The sequence below is a fragment of the Melanostigma gelatinosum genome (assembly GCF_949748355.1).
Source record: "Melanostigma gelatinosum genome assembly, chromosome: 13".
Taxonomy (NCBI): Eukaryota; Metazoa; Chordata; class Actinopteri; order Perciformes; family Zoarcidae; genus Melanostigma; species Melanostigma gelatinosum.
The window spans coordinates 4,030,625-4,048,916 of record NC_136646.1 but is presented as its reverse complement, the minus strand read 5'-3'; the positions used below and the strand labels follow the sequence as shown (position 1 = coordinate 4,048,916).

At 40.5% G+C, this 18,292-nt stretch overlaps 1 protein-coding gene across 1 annotated transcript in view; it reads left to right on the top strand.

Annotated features, from left to right (window-relative positions):
* The window catches only part of rbfox1 (RNA binding fox-1 homolog 1), a gene marked incomplete at its 5' end in the record, with an annotated part of 163,502 nt that overhangs the window by 68,667 nt on the left and 76,543 nt on the right, over nucleotides 1–18,292 (top strand). Inside the window, 4 exons of the mRNA XM_079282002.1 lie at nucleotides 4,334–4,621; nucleotides 16,612–16,758; nucleotides 17,126–17,179; nucleotides 18,008–18,100. Coding sequence (XP_079138128.1) covers nucleotides 4,334–4,621; nucleotides 16,612–16,758; nucleotides 17,126–17,179; nucleotides 18,008–18,100 — 582 coding nt within the window. The remainder of the gene's footprint in view (nucleotides 1–4,333; nucleotides 4,622–16,611; nucleotides 16,759–17,125; nucleotides 17,180–18,007; nucleotides 18,101–18,292) is intronic.

The window sequence follows — 18,292 nt, the reverse complement described above, 5'->3', positions numbered from 1 at the left end:
TTTCCTACATATGGCTGCACTCGCTCTCTCTCCTCTCCCCCTCTCTCTCTCTCTCTCTCTCTCTCTCTCTCTCTCTCTCTCTCTCTCTCTCTCTCTCTCTCTCTCTCTCTCTCCCTCCCTCTCTGTAATGGCTGGGTTATAAATATCCCACAGGAGTAACCTCTCACATACACAAACCACACACTAAGTGTTTTTGGGGCACGTGAATTTTCTTTCCATCGATGTTTTCACTATTTTTCTGTGAATCACATCTACAGCCAGCTGAAGCCACATTTCTAAATCTCTTGAATCTTACTGAGACTTTTGCCTTTTTGTTTTGAGCTAAACAGTGATTGCTGAGGTATTTTACATCCTCTTTCTACAAACCCTGTATGGGGTTACTGGACTACAGGACATCTACTGGCTTCATTTCCCCTCCTGTATGTTGGTAAATTCCTTCCTTTCAACACATGCTCACCCCCAACTGGTCAAATACCGCCGCATGGTCAGTAATCCTCTGCTTCAACTGAAGACGCTCTAGATTCCCCTCTTGCTCAGCTGTATGTATATCAGGGTCAGTTTCCACTGTTTACATGCATGGAGTGTCTAGATTTTAGGTTTCTTACCCAACAAACCGGTGTGGTTACATTAAGAGCTGGATAGTGGTTTGGGTTTAAAAAAAAAAGTTTCATAAATTGCGTTCGTACATGTTAGTAAAAACGTTATGAACAAAAGTTATGTAACAAATCTGAGGTAAAATAAGTCAAGTGACTTCACATGCGACACAAACAGTGGTCTCCTGGGTGAAAGTCCTGTGTTTAACTTCATCCTCCAGCCTAACCCCTCAGCGGACTTTCTCTCTTTATACCATGTTAGCTGCTCTGAGCATCCGACAATGATGTGGATGGGTTTACGTTAACGTTGGTAGAAAGCCCGGTGCGGCTCATTCAGACACTCATTCAGGGCCTGGCTGTGTTGTATCAAATGCCGCAGGTCACTGACCAAGCATCGACTTTTGACAAGTTGGGAGTGAGAACGGGTTGTTCTTTTAGTTCAGGGAATTTGTATCTAAACAGATAGACTCCACACTACATCCTGTGGAGAGGAAAATCATTGAGTCCCTGACACACCAAGTCTCGAGAATGAAACTTGCAATGTGTATCTGGTCGGTGACATCTAATCACAGTTCTGCACATTCACACGTGCCCCATGTGAAGGGAGGTGATGCTGTGTATGGGCTCCTCAGCGTGAGAACCACAGAGGCAGAGTAAGATGACCTTTTATCTTGTCTTTATGAATGAAAAGTGGAAAAACTATACAGAGTAAGTTACACCTGTTGGAGATCAGACCACAAAGCCACCCATAGAGCTTCCAGGACACCATTTCCACCTCGTTATAGTTACTGGATCTGTATCTGGATAATGAGATCGGGCTTTGGTATTCAACATGTTTGCCAGCAGATATGGGACAGCTAAAACATGAAAGACATGGGTCACATGGCTCACAAAGACAGCTGAATCCATCCTACCTAACGATTAAAATATTTAATCGCGATTAATCGCATTGTTATGGCAAAGTTCAATAATGAATTCAAAAGTAGTGTATTGTGCACTTTTATTTTAAAAGTACTGCTATATGAACAAAAGGTCAATAACATTTGGTTCACGAGATGCAGGTAGCATGTTTCATACTTAATGTGAATATAATTCATACTTTGTTGGCATGCTATTCTGAAAACCGGATGTTCGTCTGAAGAAACCGGATGTTGTCTCACGTTATTGTTTCCGCTAACTTTCAAAGTCCTTCGCTCGCTCCCGATCTGTGCCGTTTAAATGCGTTTACCGTGAATTTCAGCATATAGGTGCACTAACGTGTAAGTGTGCTGGCTTTTATCCCACTGTTCTTGGCATCCTCTTGTTGTCTTTCAATTAAAAAAAAGAAATAAAAAAAATGTATCATAACAATCAATTTAAAAAATGCGATAAAATCATTTTCGGCGTTAATTAATGAATGCGTTATCGCGAAATTAACGCGTTAACTTGCCCAGCACTAAAAAAAATACAACAGAGTGATAAAGTAGTCTTTAATAATGAAAGGTCGTGTTTGATACTTAAGATCTTCCTCTATAAACTCAAAGAGACACACTTCGTGGAAGGTTTTTTTTCAGACTTAGTTACAACGCTGCAGGTCTTCCTCTATCTCTCTCACATCAAATCTGCTTTAAAATCAACATTTACTCATAAAGGTTTACTAGATCATGGGTCCATAAATGTGGTCAACACACATGTCTCACTTGTTTCCTCGTTTCGTTGTTGTCTGTTCTCACTCGTAGCTCTGCTGGTGGCTGAAGTCTCTGTCTTACTGGAGAGCAATTCATGTTTTGTTCCTTTATAGTTTATGTGTGTGGACTTCACAATAGTTGTGCCGAACAAAATAAGCATTAATAAGGACACGAAAGTCCTCCGTCTTGTGTCCGTCGTCCTCATCAAAGTCTCAAACTGTGACTTCTGACGGCCGCTCCGTGTGATTTTCCGGGAAAGGGTCAGCTGATAGAGGCGTGACGAATCAGGGAAGGACACGTCGTGACTGCTAAGAACCAATTAAGTAGCGAACGCGGGTTTCTACGTCATCGTTTCCAAACGTCCATAATCCGGCCTGGTGTGGACGCTCAGTGTAAACGTAGCAAAAAATATGCGTTTTAAAATGGAAACGGAGGAGTGTGGACATGGCCTTAGATAGCCTTCAGCCAGTAGCTGGATTGAATCTCCCTGATGACCTCACCTCACTCACTAGGCTCCTGGAGGAAGAACCTGCTCACGAGTTTGTCTCTTAGGGCAGGGATTCCCAGAGTGGGGTGCGCGCACCCCTGGGGGTGCGCAAGCTGCCTCTAGGGGGTGCGCGAGAGGAAAAGTGTAATGGCGGTCTGATGGTGTAATAATATTAAATATTTAAAAAAAATGTAATTTTAATTTAAAAACTGTCAGGTGGGACATCTGAAGCTATCAGTCGTAAAAGAGGAGAGGGACAGAGAGAGAGAGAGAGGAATCGGAGGCGAGGGGAACGGAGAGGTGCGTTATTGGGGAGAGACCGGGAGAAGAAATCGAGCCAGAGTCAGAGGAAGATGAGATGGCGCAGACTGGGAAAAAAAGAGGAAATATGATGAAAAGTATGTGTGTCTGGGCTTCACTTGGATTGGCAACGCAGATTGCCCAAAGCCACAGTGCGTGGTGTGCAGTGAGGTTCTGGCTAACAGTCTGAAGCTCTTATTTACGTCGCCACCTGAACACCAAGCATGCCAGTGCAAGTCAAAAGCCCCTTACATATTTTAATATCGAAATTGGAGGAGTTACAAAACAGCCAAAAACAACTGGAGTCTCATTCGTGTGTTGCGTCTATAAATGACGCACTACGGGCTTCATATCTGGTTACAGAATAGCGAGAAAGGGGCTACCGCACACAATCGCCGAAGACGTGAGCTTGCCAGCTGCCAGAGAGATGGTGGAATGTATGATTGGGGAGAAAGAAGCAAAAAAGTTGTGCATGATCCCGGTGTCCAACAACACTGTGTCGCACCGCATCGATGCTTTGTCCGAAGACATCCTGGCTACATTAGTCGCTCATTAATTGTAAATGAAATGTGATAATCTGCCTCTGAGCCTGTGCGTGTGTCCTCGCATCCGTATTGCTCTTTAAAAGTGATGCCTTGTGTCACAGAAAGTGATTGAAACGTTGTTGCAGTGTTTCAGGGCGTTTTCACACCTTCAGTTCGTTTGCTTTGTTGCAGTTGCTCCTTTGTTCGGTTTGTGTTCACACTGCAACATTTAACAGCGGACTAAATCTTGTAAACAAATGCCACGCGCGAGCAAACTGTTCTCTCATTGGTCCGATTATTATGCGGCTATAAAGGCTTAAAAGGCTCTGTTGCTTTTTTTTTTTATTAAGGGGGGGGGGTGCGCGAACCCGGTCGGGATGTAGAAGGGGGTGCGCGGCCTAAAAGGTTTGGGAACCGCTGTCTTAGGGCAATCCATCCAATAGTTGTTGAGTCATTCACCCTGAATGAAAAATGACAACTGGCTATGAAAAATCAGGGGATCACCAAGATCCCTGTGATTCATCCTATATCACAAATGTCTGGAAATATGGTCACCTGTCCAAACGTGGTGATATTCCGTCCGGACCAAAGTGTCCGACCGACTGTCCGACATTACCCTACAGCCCTGCCACTAGCATGGCCAAAAACAATACAATAATAGATTTTTTAAAAAGCATTCCAGATTGTAGTGAACAAAATCTATTATGATGGAATGTTAAAATGGTCCTCCAAATTAAAAAGTGAATCTCTTTGTCCATGCAGGGTAACCAGGACACACCGGCACCCCCAGACCCATCCATGGCCCAGGCTTACACATCAGTCCAGTTTGCCCCCCCTTCCCAGAACAGCATTCCAGCTGAGTTCACAGCTTCACACCCTCATCCACATCCACACCCACATCCCCACCAGCACCCAGCAGCACCACAGGACTACACCGGTGTCCAGGCCTCCGTCAGTGAGCATCCACTCAACATGTACCAGTCCTCACAGAGCCACAGTGCGCAGATCGGGTCAGAGTCCGGCAGTCACAGAGTCACCGGCACAGCCACAGTAAGGCATTATGGGAGAAGCTGGTGTTTAAATTGGCAAAAACTGGATTACATAGTTTATTGTTTCTGTACTGTACCATGTTTTTCATTACTATTAATTTTAAACAACCTGAGCAATATATATCTTGTAACATGCATCAGAGAAATATATAACATACAAGAAACATTGTAGTTTAGGAGCAGTTTGTAGCTTTTGTAGTTTTGCATTCCGAGATTATTTCAAAATGAAATAAGATAATTGTACACTATATTTCAAAGAAGATAGAAAGCAAAAGGCAGCTCCCATAAAAACATACAGTAGGCGAACAAAACCATTTCCAAACTTCAGTGCTCTTTACCAACCCTTCCCGCCAATCCTGCCCGGACCCCATCACAGGTCATCCTGTAGAAGACATCCACAAGGCAGGCAAAAAAGGAAGGGGAGGGCTGGTAGTAGTGGTAGTCACTGGATACAGTAACGTCACCTAACGTCCTCATGGTAAGGTTATGAAAACAAATCCACTGAACAGTATACTATTATACTGTACATAACAAGTGTTGCATTTTTTTCCTTCATGAGCTCCAACATTTAATATGAAACTATTACTACTACTACTACGACTACTACTACTACTATAGGTGTCTGCAGCAACTTCTTTTCATATCCTGCAGACAGGCGCAGCTATTTGTAAGGATTTCGCACTTCTTAGTAGTGGTGTGTTTTGAAAGGCAAGCAAACAGGGAGAAAGTTTAGCGAAGAGAGTGTCGTAGAATGCACTTCTCAGGAACGAATACAATGTATACCCAGTGTTAGATCCTGGGGTACTTCTGGTCCGATACGGGGCTACTAACTGACTCAGCTCTCTATTAAAAGATTGTCGAGCTGGTGTTCTTGCGAGGGAACTCGCCTGGCTCTTCTAACTGCCGTTACTCCCAACGTCTACCCTGCTTCCTCCGGTCTGAGTGCACTCGGTCGAGGGGCCACCCTGACCCCGGGCGCTCCTACCAGTCGCGTCGGTTATGGCAGCTTCCCTCTTCTGGATCCGTGCTCTTGGTAAATGCCAGGTTAGGTTTTAACGGCTAGGATTACTTCTAAAACCATAAGGGATTGTTAAGTGGATTCGGTCTTCTAGGATAACCTTACAGAACTCAGTTGTTAGACATACAATGGATTTAACTTTTTACTGCCACGAGGAACTTTTACTACTTGAGCAAATAAATGCACTTGAGAATTTTACTTTAAATGCAGATTAGATATTTATTGCAGGTTATATTTAGTTAGTTTGCAAGGGTTAAGCTACAGCTCACATAAAATGTCACTACACTTGATTCGTTACTTTAATTTTCTTCTTAGGTTATACTCATTGGTTTTAGATGCCAAGACGGCTCGGTTGGAGCTGGATTTCCAAAGGTGCGATGAAAAGGTTATTTTGGAGTTGTTAGGAGTGAAGGTCTGGCCAGACCTTCGGACTCCTCCTGCTCTCACAGCGGAGTTCGGCCAACAGTCCTCAGGACTCAGTACAAAGTCTTTCTAGGGCTGCTGCATTCCTCTGTTGTTCAGTTGTTAAAGTCGAGCAGTGGGGAGAGGAAAATCTCCGTCTTTCAATTCTTTGTCCACGAACAGCGGTCTTCTTTCTGTGAACCGAGACGAAGTCCTCGAATACTTCAGTTGCAATCGTCCGTATCTTCTTCTCTGAGCGTCTGGACGGCTCGTGTAGAAATCCCAGTTTGGGGCTTGCAAGCGTCTCCTTTTATCCTTGATTTGGGCTATCTGTTCCCCCCTCACTTATTCTGAACACATGATCTTCATCCCACCCTTTTGTGTGTGCGTTTTTCTCCGGAAAGCACCAAACCTTTCCCTCTCGGGTGTGTTTGTCATCTCTTGCAGCAGAATTCCTTTCCTCTGACCCATACCCAAAAACATCTGTTCCTGACTCACTTGGTCTGCTGACACACTATGACACACTTTTTCCACATCTCAGCTCCGGTACACAGAACATTATTATAATCAGTTTTTACATTTGTTAAATCACTCTATGCATTAAACATTTGTTATATAATGATCATAAACCTTATCTTTCGATTATACTTTAACTATTGATTTCTGAGTATATGCTTCGTGCTTTTATATCCTGTCTTTCCCCTGAAAGTGTATGCATGTATCCAAGGCGGCTTTCTCTGTGAGCTCAACTCTTCTTGACACCAGTTAAAGAAAAAAGTCTGGCAACAATATCATGGAAGCCATTTTTACACACTCCAAACACAATTCTACACAACTAATACAATCAACTAGAAGATTTCCCACAATATCACGTATTTTTCGCCAAGAGTCCGCGAGCTACGCACTCCGGACAAAGCTATATATAGTTATATATAAGATTACAATGGAACAGCTGGTTCCAAAAATGACCATTTTGGTGACCTCGCCATTCTAAAACCTCTCTAACGTTGTTCTGCTTCACTTTATCAAAATCTAAATTTGCAGAGAGACTGTTCACATGTTGTGCTATGATTTGGGATCGGTTTAAACTTTCAGATGCATCATTCAAAAGAGATAATCATGCTTTCAGTGCTTTTCTTCCAGGTGAACCTGAAACTTTTCAATTTGAGCTGTGTGCCATCTTCATTTACTCTTAACCAGTAACATATATGCTGATATTTACACATCTGAACAAATCTCACAAGTGTTACCTTTATTATAACATCAACAAAAATACCTTGTAGTTAGAGAAATACACTCTTTTTTGGATGGGTATGCAATTTTTGCAGAGGCCTAAAAATAGGGCTAGGGTTAAGAAGGGTAATGGCCAGATGGTTGTTGGACTTGATCGTGCTCTGGAAGTGGGGCCTTGTAGGACTGGAACATGACCTGGAGATATGGGATTCTAGAACTGCTTTTATAAACACAAAGAGATTTTGGTTATTTTATATCCATCTTGTGATTGCTTGAAGTTCCTTCAGGATATATTTTATTCCTAACAAACTGCCCTACAGTTTTCTGGTCATAAGATCAAAAGCCTCTTTTATACATAATTTTGCATTAAATTCAATTATACTTGTATTGCCTCGTATCATGTTTTAAACATTTGCTTCAAAGGGCTTTACAATCTGGTAACATACAACATCCTTTGTTCTTGGACCCCCTTATAGAAAAAATGACCCCCCCCCCCGCCCCCCAAACAAAACAAAAAATACAGAACATGTGTACAGAACATAATAGAATTTCAACATAGTCAATCCATATGAAATATATGATACATATAATGACAGTAGTAATAGCAGTAGTAGCACAAATAACAGTGGAAACAATAATAGAAAATGATTACGAATAGCAGCAGCAGTGGATATAAAACAATGACAATGATAATAAAGGCAGTGGATATAAAACAATGACAATGATAATAAAGGCAGTAATAGTAGCATTAATAGAAATATGTCTGACAATCATAGTAATTGTAGCAGTGGGTGTCAGGCAGGCCCTTGACAGCCTAAGTCAGCCCTAACTATAAACCTGAGCCCGCTCTAACTATAAACCTGAGCCAGTCCTAACTATAAACCTGAACCAGCTCTAACTATAAACCTGAGCCAGTCCTAACTATAAACCTGAGCCAGCCCTAACTATAAACCTGAGCCAGCCCTAACTATAAACCTGAGCCAGCCCTAACTATAAACCTGAGCCCGCTCTAACTATAAACCTCAACCAGTCCTAACTTTCTGATGAAATTGCCTACAGGAAGCATATATAAGGTTGGACCAAGCACAGAACCTTGTGGAACTCCATGACTAACGTTGGTGCTTGGAGGTTTCATTGTTTACAAACACAAAAATGATACATCTGACAAATAAGATACAAACCATCTTGCGGTCCCTTTTTTGCCAATTAAATGTTGTAATCTCTGTCAAAGGATGTAATGATCAATAGTGTCAAATGCAGCACTAAGGTCTAACAAGACAAATACAGAGACAAGTACTTTGTCTGATGCAATTAGAAGGTCATTGGTAATTTCATTTGGCAAAGAGCCTGACCCGGTAGCACTGATGACACGCATTAAAAATAATTATAGAAATAGCTAAACTTCTCTCTGATGGTCTTGTTTCCTTATGTAGGTAATACATAAAGGCATAGGCATTACATTGAGACTGTTTCAGAACCAGTTATAAGTTACTCACAGTAACTTTCATGGTCATAATTACTCAAGACAACATTGTTACCAGATGAACTTTAATAATCATATAGATTACCTTTACAGATCGAACAAAAGACTGGACTTAAAGTATTATACTTCAAATATGTTTTTGTTGAGCTGTATAGTTCGACTAGAGAACATGCCCTAAAGGGTCATCCCTCTGAGGCTTACGCTTGTGAAATTGCAACGTCTATTTGTCGTGGCCCAGGTCAAATAAGTACGTTGTTAAATCATCAAATGTAATAGCTGTTCTTTGTGTCTTATGTCAATCCTGTTTCCATGGTCATTTATTGATTATATTCACCATAGGGGCAAACAGCTGACACATGAAGGACTGAGAGAAAGACAGAGAGACACACACAGTAGATGTCGCTGAAAATATGAGGAAGAGGACAATAAAGCAGTGAGTGGAAGGTTTGATGGTGATGGGGGAGGGAAGGCAGCAGACAGATAACTAAGAGGGAGAACTGATGAGACTGCCAACATGCAGGGTTGTGGAAAATAAATCGTCACACAAGACTCTCAACACCCAGTACACAGACAGAAACCTGCATTTGTGATCAGGCAGATTAGGAACATTTTGGAAGATGAAAAGGACAGATGGAAAAGTGATTTTCCAATTTAGCAACCTATTGTCTGACTGAGTACTACCTGTAAGCTTACATCGTATTTCTACCACAGCATTACATCAAGACAGGGTTTTAACTCCCTGGACATTGTCTTTTAGCGTGTAAATAAGGATGCCTATGAATTTAGATTTAACAAAACACTATAATCAATTTTATCATTATTTCTTGAATGCTATACCTGTAACTGAAAATACTGAATCAATTAAATATTTATTAATCTAACTATTTTTATTAGCTCAGTAAAGTTCAGTAAATTCTGTCAGAAGATCTGTGCTGGCAGCTTGTTGGTTTTGCCTGAGTAAGACAGAGGTGTTTGTGTGATAGCATATCATAAAGCTGAGTTATGTCTCTGCTGTCATATCACAATCTGATGTATATGTGTTCCTCACGCCAGACATGCCTTTAAGTATCGACACAAGTAATCAACTTTTTTGTCTCATCACATAGACTGACTCGCTGTAAAGTTGATATTTTTGTAAGTAGCTTACTATAACCAGGCCCAGCCATGCATTTGTTAGTGGAGTTTCATATCTGACTCAGAAAACTGAAAACTATGAATTATTTTTCAACTGCCGAGGGAACACATTATTACTGTGCAAATAATATCTATCGTTATGCCACGAAGGAGAAAAGGCTAAAGAGCATAAGGCTGAAATGATGAACAGATCTATTTCCTATGAAAAATCTCCAGACCTGCATTACATTTAGATGAAACCAAAAGCTCGATAATATTTGGCTGGTGCAGCGTCGGAAATACACGAGAGCAAAGGGCAAAAATGCCTCTAAGAAATATAATTTACCCCCCGATATCACTAGGAGAGGGGCAAACAATGCCCCCGAACTTTCTAAACAAATAAAAAAATGGAGCGCTTCTTAATCAGACCTACTGCGAGACTGCGGTCAACTCAGCAGACACTTAAATTGTAGTGCACCTATGCTGAAATCCACGGTAAACAGCGAGCGAAGGACTTTGAAAGTTGACGGAAAGATTAACGTGAGACAACATCCGGTTTTCAGAATAAGATGCCAACAAAGTATAAATATTGCATAATGGAAATAAGATTAAATGAATTATATTCACATTAAGTATAAAACATGCTGCCTGCATCTCGTGAGTTAAAGGTAAAATACACCTAAATTGTGCGTAAAGTGTCTTTATTCTTTGATTTGAGGGTTGCTGGAAATGAATACCAGTCTGACAGTCAATTAAGATATTTTACTGAGCAAAAACTCTGAACTGAATTTGTACCTTCAAATGGCACATTTGTTTTTAATTTTTAAGGTGCTATAAAATTGGTTTCTCAAAAATTCCACACAATGACTCATGCATATATGTTCAGGACAAAAATGGGTAATATCACAATATTTGAGGTGCTACAAAAATATCTTTCTCAACAATTCCATACAATGACTGATGTATATGTAATCAAGGCATCATTGACTTAATAATTGTTAATAGTTGTTTAAAAATGTAATAACAACAATAAATAACCACAAAGAAATAAGAATAAAATTAAATATGATTGTCTGAGTTATGTTTGTTTTTTGTTAAAAAAATCAAAGAAAACACTTTGAATCTGTAGACTACTGCCTAATAGTCTTATTATTGTCATTTGATGACAATTGCTCATATACTGTTAGCCTAAATAAGTACATTAATTATTTTGAACAAAGGTTAAATGTTATTTCACAAGTTTCAAAAGTGCCCCCAATTTTTTGAAAATGCCCCTGGATTTCAGTCAGTGGGGGCAAAAATTGCCCCCCAAAAAATATGTAAATTTCCTACCCTGGGCTGGTGACCTCTTAAATAAAGTAGTGTCTAGTTGTGTGTCTGTCTTGTGTGTTTCCCCAAAGTGGGAGACAAATAACAATTAGAAATATTTCACAGAAAGAGACAAAAAAAATCAAATATTGATTTGTGAAGCTTAAATTTGTCATCTTTCTTTCCTCTTCCCTTCATCATCTTGTGACCCCATATATGTACTTTGCCAGTCTTTGGAGGGGCCGGAGTCTGATAGGTTTGGAATCACTGGGCTGAACTACTGAACTGTAAATAGAGCAGTTAAAAGTACAATAGCTCCACCCCGAGCAGCTACAACAGCAGAATGCTGCTTATGCAGTGATGGAGAAACAGTCTGACCACTGCTCTTTTTTTGACACATTATGCTTTTCAAACATCAAAATAGTTCTTACCAGGCAAAGCTATGGTGCCCTGTCCCTGAGAGCTCAATGCATTGCAAACAAACACATGCATGGCATGTTGAAAAAACACTGGCTGGTGGCTAGCTGGCTGGAGACTAGCCAACTGGGGACCAGCAGGCTGGAGGCTTACAGGTGGGAGGCTAACCGACTGGGACCCAACAGTTTGGAGGCTAGCTGACTGGGTTGCGGACTGGGAGCTAGTGGAAGTTTTTTGTTTTGTTTTTGATTTTGGACCAAAATATCAACTTTAGACACAAGATATATCATGATTTAACATGCAGATTTCCAATGAATTTGCTGTAAACCTTCCAACTTCATAAGAGATGAAACCATCTGAGTTGTATGACTTCAACTCCGACGGCACCCGAAGAACACACATGTTTAGTCCCACTAGCACTGAGGTATTCATTGTCACCAAAAGATAAGTCCTCATGATGTTCACACTCCTGAATGGATTGGCACATTTGTTTGGACATTCATGGTCCCCAGAAGATGAATACTAATGATCACCTCTAAGAGGTCAAAATTTCCACTTTCCAATACTTGTGACAAAATTCATTAACAAATAACTATTAAACTGTCGACATTCCCATCAGCCACAGCTGTGTCTTTTGTTTAGTACTAATTACCAATTTGAGCAGGATAATGTGAAACTATCGTGGTAAACATCACCCTCATTACGACCTCTCAGAGCTGCCAGCATGTTCAACACATGATACTTCACTATTGAATAAGCAGTTTACCATGAAAACATTCAAGCTCCGAATAGGATAAACTATTTTAATTGTTGGAATGCTGTTAAGCATTCCAACTATTGTTATCCTGTTTCTTTATTGTTGGAATGCTGTTAAGCATTCCAACAATTAAAATAGTTTATCCTATTCGGAGCTTGAATATTTTCAAATGGCTTCAGGCACACAGGTGTTCGCGATTGAGCCAATTAGTGATGTTGATAAACACACAGACTCACAGACACACGCGCACATACACTCCTCTCCCTCTATCTCTATTTGTCTCTCTCATACAGTCATTCGGGTCTTAGGGATCTTTAGAGGTCTCTCTCACTCACTCACTCACTCACTCACTCATTCTTTCTTCTCTCTCACTCATTCTTTCCCCTCTCTCTCTCACTCATTCTTTCTTCTCTCTCTCTCTCTCACTCATTCTTTCCTCTCTCTCTCTCTCTCACTAATTCTTTCTTCTCTCTCTCTCACTCATTCTTTCTTCTCTCTCTCTCACTCATTCTTTCCCCTCTCTCACTCTCTCACTCATTCTTTCTTCTCTCTGTCTCTCACTCACTCATTCTTTCTTCTCTCTCTCTCTCTCTCTCTCTCTCTCTCACACTCATTCTTTCTTCTCTCTCACTCACTCACTCATTCTTTCTTCTCTCTCTCTCGCTCTCTCACTCATTCTTTCTTCTCTCTCTCTCACTCATTCTTTCCCCTCTCTCTCTCTCTCACTCATTCTTTCCCCTCTCTCTCTCTCACTCATTCTTTCTTCTCTCTCTCTCTCTCTCTCACTCATTCTTTCTTCTCTCTCTCTCTCACTCATTCTTTCTTCTCTCTCTCTCACTCATTCTTTCCCCTCTCTCTCACTCATTCTTTCTTCTCTCTCTCTCTCACTCATTCTTTCCTCTCTCTCTCACTCATTCTTTCTTCTCTCTCTCACTCATTCTTTCTTATCTCTCTCTCTCACTCATTCTTTCTTCTCTCTCTCTCTCACTCATTCTTTCCTCTCTCTCTCTCTCACTCATTCTTTCCTCTCTCTCTCTCTCTCTCATTCTTTCTTCTCTCTCTCTCACTCATTCTTTCTTCTCTCTCTCTCTCTCTCTCTCTCTCTCTCTCTCTCTCTCCCACAAATTCTTTCCCCTCTCTCTCTCTCTCTCTCTCTCACTAATTCTTTCTTCTCTCTCTCTCTCTCTCTCTCTCTCACGAATTCTTTCTTCTCTCTCTCTCGCTCTCTCACTAATTCTTTCCTCTCTCGCTCTCTCTCTTTCTTTCTTTCTCTCTCTCACTCATTCTTTCTTCTCTCTCTCTCTCTTACTCATTCTTTCTTTTCTCTCTCTCGCTCACTCATTCTTTCTTCTCTCTCTCTCTCTCTCTCTCTCTCTCTCTCTCTCTCTCACTCACTCACTCACTCATTCTTTCTTCTCACTCTCTCTCACTCATTCTTTCTTCTCTCTCTCTCTCTCTCTCTCTCACTCACTCACTCATTCTTTCTTCTCGCTCTCTCATTCTTTCTTCTCTCTCTCACTCTCTCTTTCTCTCTCACTCACTCACTCACTCATTCTTTCTTCTCACTCACTCACTCACTCATTCTTTCTTCTCGCTCTCTCTCACTCATTCCTTCTTCTCTCTCTCTCATTCTTCTCTCTCTCTCTCTCTTTCTTTCTTCTCTCTCTCTCGCTCTCTCTGTGTGGCTCTCTCTCATACAGTCTTTCAGGCCTTAGGGATCTTTAGAGGTCTTTCCACCCTCCTCCACCCCACACACACCCCATTTCAAAATAAAAGCCCCAGAGAGTGAATTCTAACTGAACTGCTTGTGATGAAGCCTGTCATTTAATAACCTCTGTTTATGTGTCAAACATGATGATTATGTCTCCTCTCCCCCTCCCTCCCCCACCCAGTCCCACCCTTTCAAAATAAAAGCCTCATGGATGAACTGTATTTAAACGTTTCGCTCAAAATTAGGCTTTTTTGTTGAAAAAATGAATGCTCTTACTCATACTGCGACAACTACTACTGCTAATATTTCTAGTATTACCACTACTACTACAACTTTTGCTGTTGCTACTATTACTACTACTGCTACTGCTATTACTGCTACTATGAATATTATTACTACCACTACTGCTATTACTACCACTACCACTACTATTATTACTGATACCACAACTGCTAATACTGCTATTCCTGCTACTACCAGTACTAATAACCAGTACTAATACTACTACAGCTATTAGTACGACTGCTGATACTACTACTTCTACTACTTATTCTAATTACAAATACTTCGACGACAACTTCTACTACTACTGCTATTACAAATATCACTACTGCTACAACTAGTACTTATTCAAATGCTACTCATACTTATACTGCGAATAATACTTCTACTACTCCTACAACAAATATCACTACTGCTGGAATTCTTTTAAGCTACAGAAACCTTTCGAATATCAAAATGTTCAGCTCTTTCAGGAGAAGGGTGATATAACTTCATATTTGTAATCTTTCAACTTTTTGAATTATTCAGCTTTTTGCAATTTGTTTTAAATTGGATATCTATTTTCAGCAATGTTTTTGAGATTCATTTCAGCTTTCAGCATTCCAACGCATTTTCAGCAGGAAATGCATTTTCTAGTTCCAATTATTCTACAACCATAACTCTGGCACCACCCTTAGGGCATTGCCATTTATTTACTGTACAGGTACAGTAGACCTCTAAGAATTCAGAAAAATATCAATATTTGACATAACATCTATCCAATATGCTAAAATATTGTACTTGTGAAGCATGTAAAGAACATTGCAGCTCCAGCCAGGCGTTTGACTCAATGCTGTTTTTCCTTTTCGTTTTCTTCTTCTCTTATCAACAGATTCCTGAGATAAAACACGTTCTTTTAACAGTCGGACATTTTTACTCCAGTTTACATTTCATAGTCTCTCCTCTGAAACCCGATGTAAGGAATCATCTCTGTTTTATATCTCCCATATGTCTGAAGCCACGCTCTCTTCAGCCTGGCCTCGTCTCACATATCAGTTTCTGATGCCAGAAGCGATGGGATGCGATGCTTTGTATCGCTGCTTGTTTGTTTGTTGTATTTCTTCACTGTGAGTGTAGGCGGATGACGCCACCGACAAGGAGCGCTGCACAGATGGCAATTGCCGCTGTGTGTGTGTGTGTGTACACTCTCTGTCCATATGTGCCAGTATATACCTCGGCATTGCATGGAAGACATGCAGTCTGCTGGCCTTATGTTGCTTCTTTTCAAGCTCACACACCCACACAATTACACATACATACACAGAGGCTGTATTTTTAGCTGACTTGAAGCCTGGAACTGTTGGTGAGCAAAATAAAGAGTAGAATGGAAAATGGAAACCATTGTCTTTCATGTAGGACGATGATTTCAGTACGTTACATGTTGTTAGTCAACCTAAGATCCATGGGAACACAACCACTAGAACCAGACGGGTGTTGTTTCAGTACAAATGTTATTTATGAGGCCAGTTTGAGATGTTTTGTATTAAATTGCATTATATCCAATATGTTATCCTCCCTTGTCTTTATGTGGGGGTTATTCATTTCTGAACGATACTTGAAATAGAGCCAGCTAAGAGACACACCAACAGCTTTTGTACCAAACACACGCTTGCAGTGTAAAAGGAAGCTGTGAAGTCCTCTCCTGTGTGGAGCAGCCATTGATCTCACTCACACTGAGAGGTAAAGGACAAACACTGGCTGCTGCTACTGCTCTTTATATGTGGCATGACCATCTATTATGTCTGTGTTTGCATATTTCACTTTTTCCAGTTCAAACTTCTTTTTGTCTCATGCACCATTTATAACTGGCCTGAGGTCTGACACTGCATTCTCCCAATAACATGAGTTAATAATTTCAGAACTAATCTGATATTAAAGAGAAACTAAACAGACATTTTTTATCTTTAACATCTCTTCACATATTCATAGAATGCATTCAAATCTCTTGGAATAGGACTTACATATGTAAGTATGGTTCAATGAATTCTGAACATTTCTATGAAAAGGTGATCACAGGCAGTAGAAATCCATCTTCAAGATTGGTCACATTCCCACTGGCATGAAGTTAAAAGACAAATGAATGACGTTGGAGGTCAATCACCAGACATACATAACTGAAGTTCTGAGTCGATTTGTAATTGCAGGTTTTGTAAAACTGTATTCATAGTTGCTGGGAGGGCCATTGTACATATTTCATCTGTTTCAGTGTCCTTTGTTCTGTCTTCCAGCAGACAGATGATGCCGCCCAGACGGACAGTCAGTCACCAACACAGACGGTACCGGAAAGCACAGACAGCAAGACCCAACCCAAGAGACTTCATGTGTCCAACATCCCCTTCAGGTTTAGAGACCCGGACCTCAGGCAAATGTTTGGCGTAAGTACAATATCTGATGTACATGACCTGTTTTAAAGTACTGTTATCTCTTTGTTTGTCTTCCATAGTTATTATACATTGTGATATGTTTCTATTTTTAAATGATGTCTTGATTATTGCACTGTGTTCATTGTTCATTGTTTTGCACCATTCACAAAGTCAAATCCCTTGTATGTGTAACGTACTTGGCAATAAACGGTTCTGATTGTGATTGTGATTTCTGAAATTTGAGATGCTCCAGGATGATGTTTGACAAGACATTTGGATCAACAAAAAGTTAAAATGTTTGTGTTTTAACTTTCTGTTAAATTGATAATAAGAAGAAAAATCAATCACTGATCGTTTCCTATTTTGTTTGTCTTTACAGCAATTTGGTAAAATCTTAGATGTGGAAATCATCTTCAACGAGCGTGGTTCTAAGGTACGTGGTGTTTCTGTTTTTTTCTAAGCGTATCTTTACATTGAATTCATTTATCTAATTTATAATTTACTTTTGTAGTAATTGTTTTTGGTCGAGAAGAATCAATCAGCACACAAGTTTAACTTAAAGGAACGGCTTCTTTGTGTTCGATGGATGGTGGCTCTACATCACCAGCTCAGCTCTGCTCAGCTGATTTCATTTCAACGTAGCTGTACAGACATTATCATCACTGCAATTCAGGAACACCAAAGTTATATTATACACCAGACTTCATTTAGAACGCCAGCATCAGAGATAACCAACCGGCCTTGTCCTTCTGAAGGCCTTCACACCTCTGAAAACATACTTTCGATGAAAAGACTGAATTCTAAATGGTTAAAAAAAAGAAGAAAAAAATGATGATGATCAATGTTCACTGACCAAGACTAAGAAGCCTGATTTTGTCTACATCTGTCTGAAATCTTCCTAAGCAAGCACCTAGTGCAGTATATACAGAGCTGTGTGTGCAACCATGTTGTCCATTTTTGAGAGTTTACAGCCTTTACATTGCAACTGAACATGTGCCATGCGAGAAAGGAAAGCTTGACAGCCATAGTAACAGTAAAGAAGGGGGCAGGGCTTTGTGAAGGGTCATTTCCCTCTCTTTTCCAGACTGATTTAAAGTAATATCATTGGATATTGGTTAACATAGGATACTGAAGTAGGGGCAGAGAATTGTGTTATCTACTTTGCTCCTGCTGACCCAAGCCATTGTTCACTGTAATGTTGAGTATGATGTGTAAAAAATAATGTGCACGTTGTTCTTGCCTCTTTCCGTCCTGCATGCAGGGTTTTGGGTTCGTAACGTTCGAGCATAGCGTGGACGCCGACAGGGCCAGAGAGAAATTTCACGGCACCGTGGTAGAAGGCCGTAAAATAGAGGTGCATGTTCTAAAATACTTCTTCATTCTTCCTGTCCTCCTTATGTGTGTATGTGTGTGGTTGTGTATTTGTGTGTGTGTGTGTGTGTGAGCGTTTGACAGTGTTCTCCACATCCCACTTTTCCATCTTTCTCATGACATTAAACTGTCAAGACATCCAAGCCTCATCATTTCCCTTTCCTTGGGCAGTGTC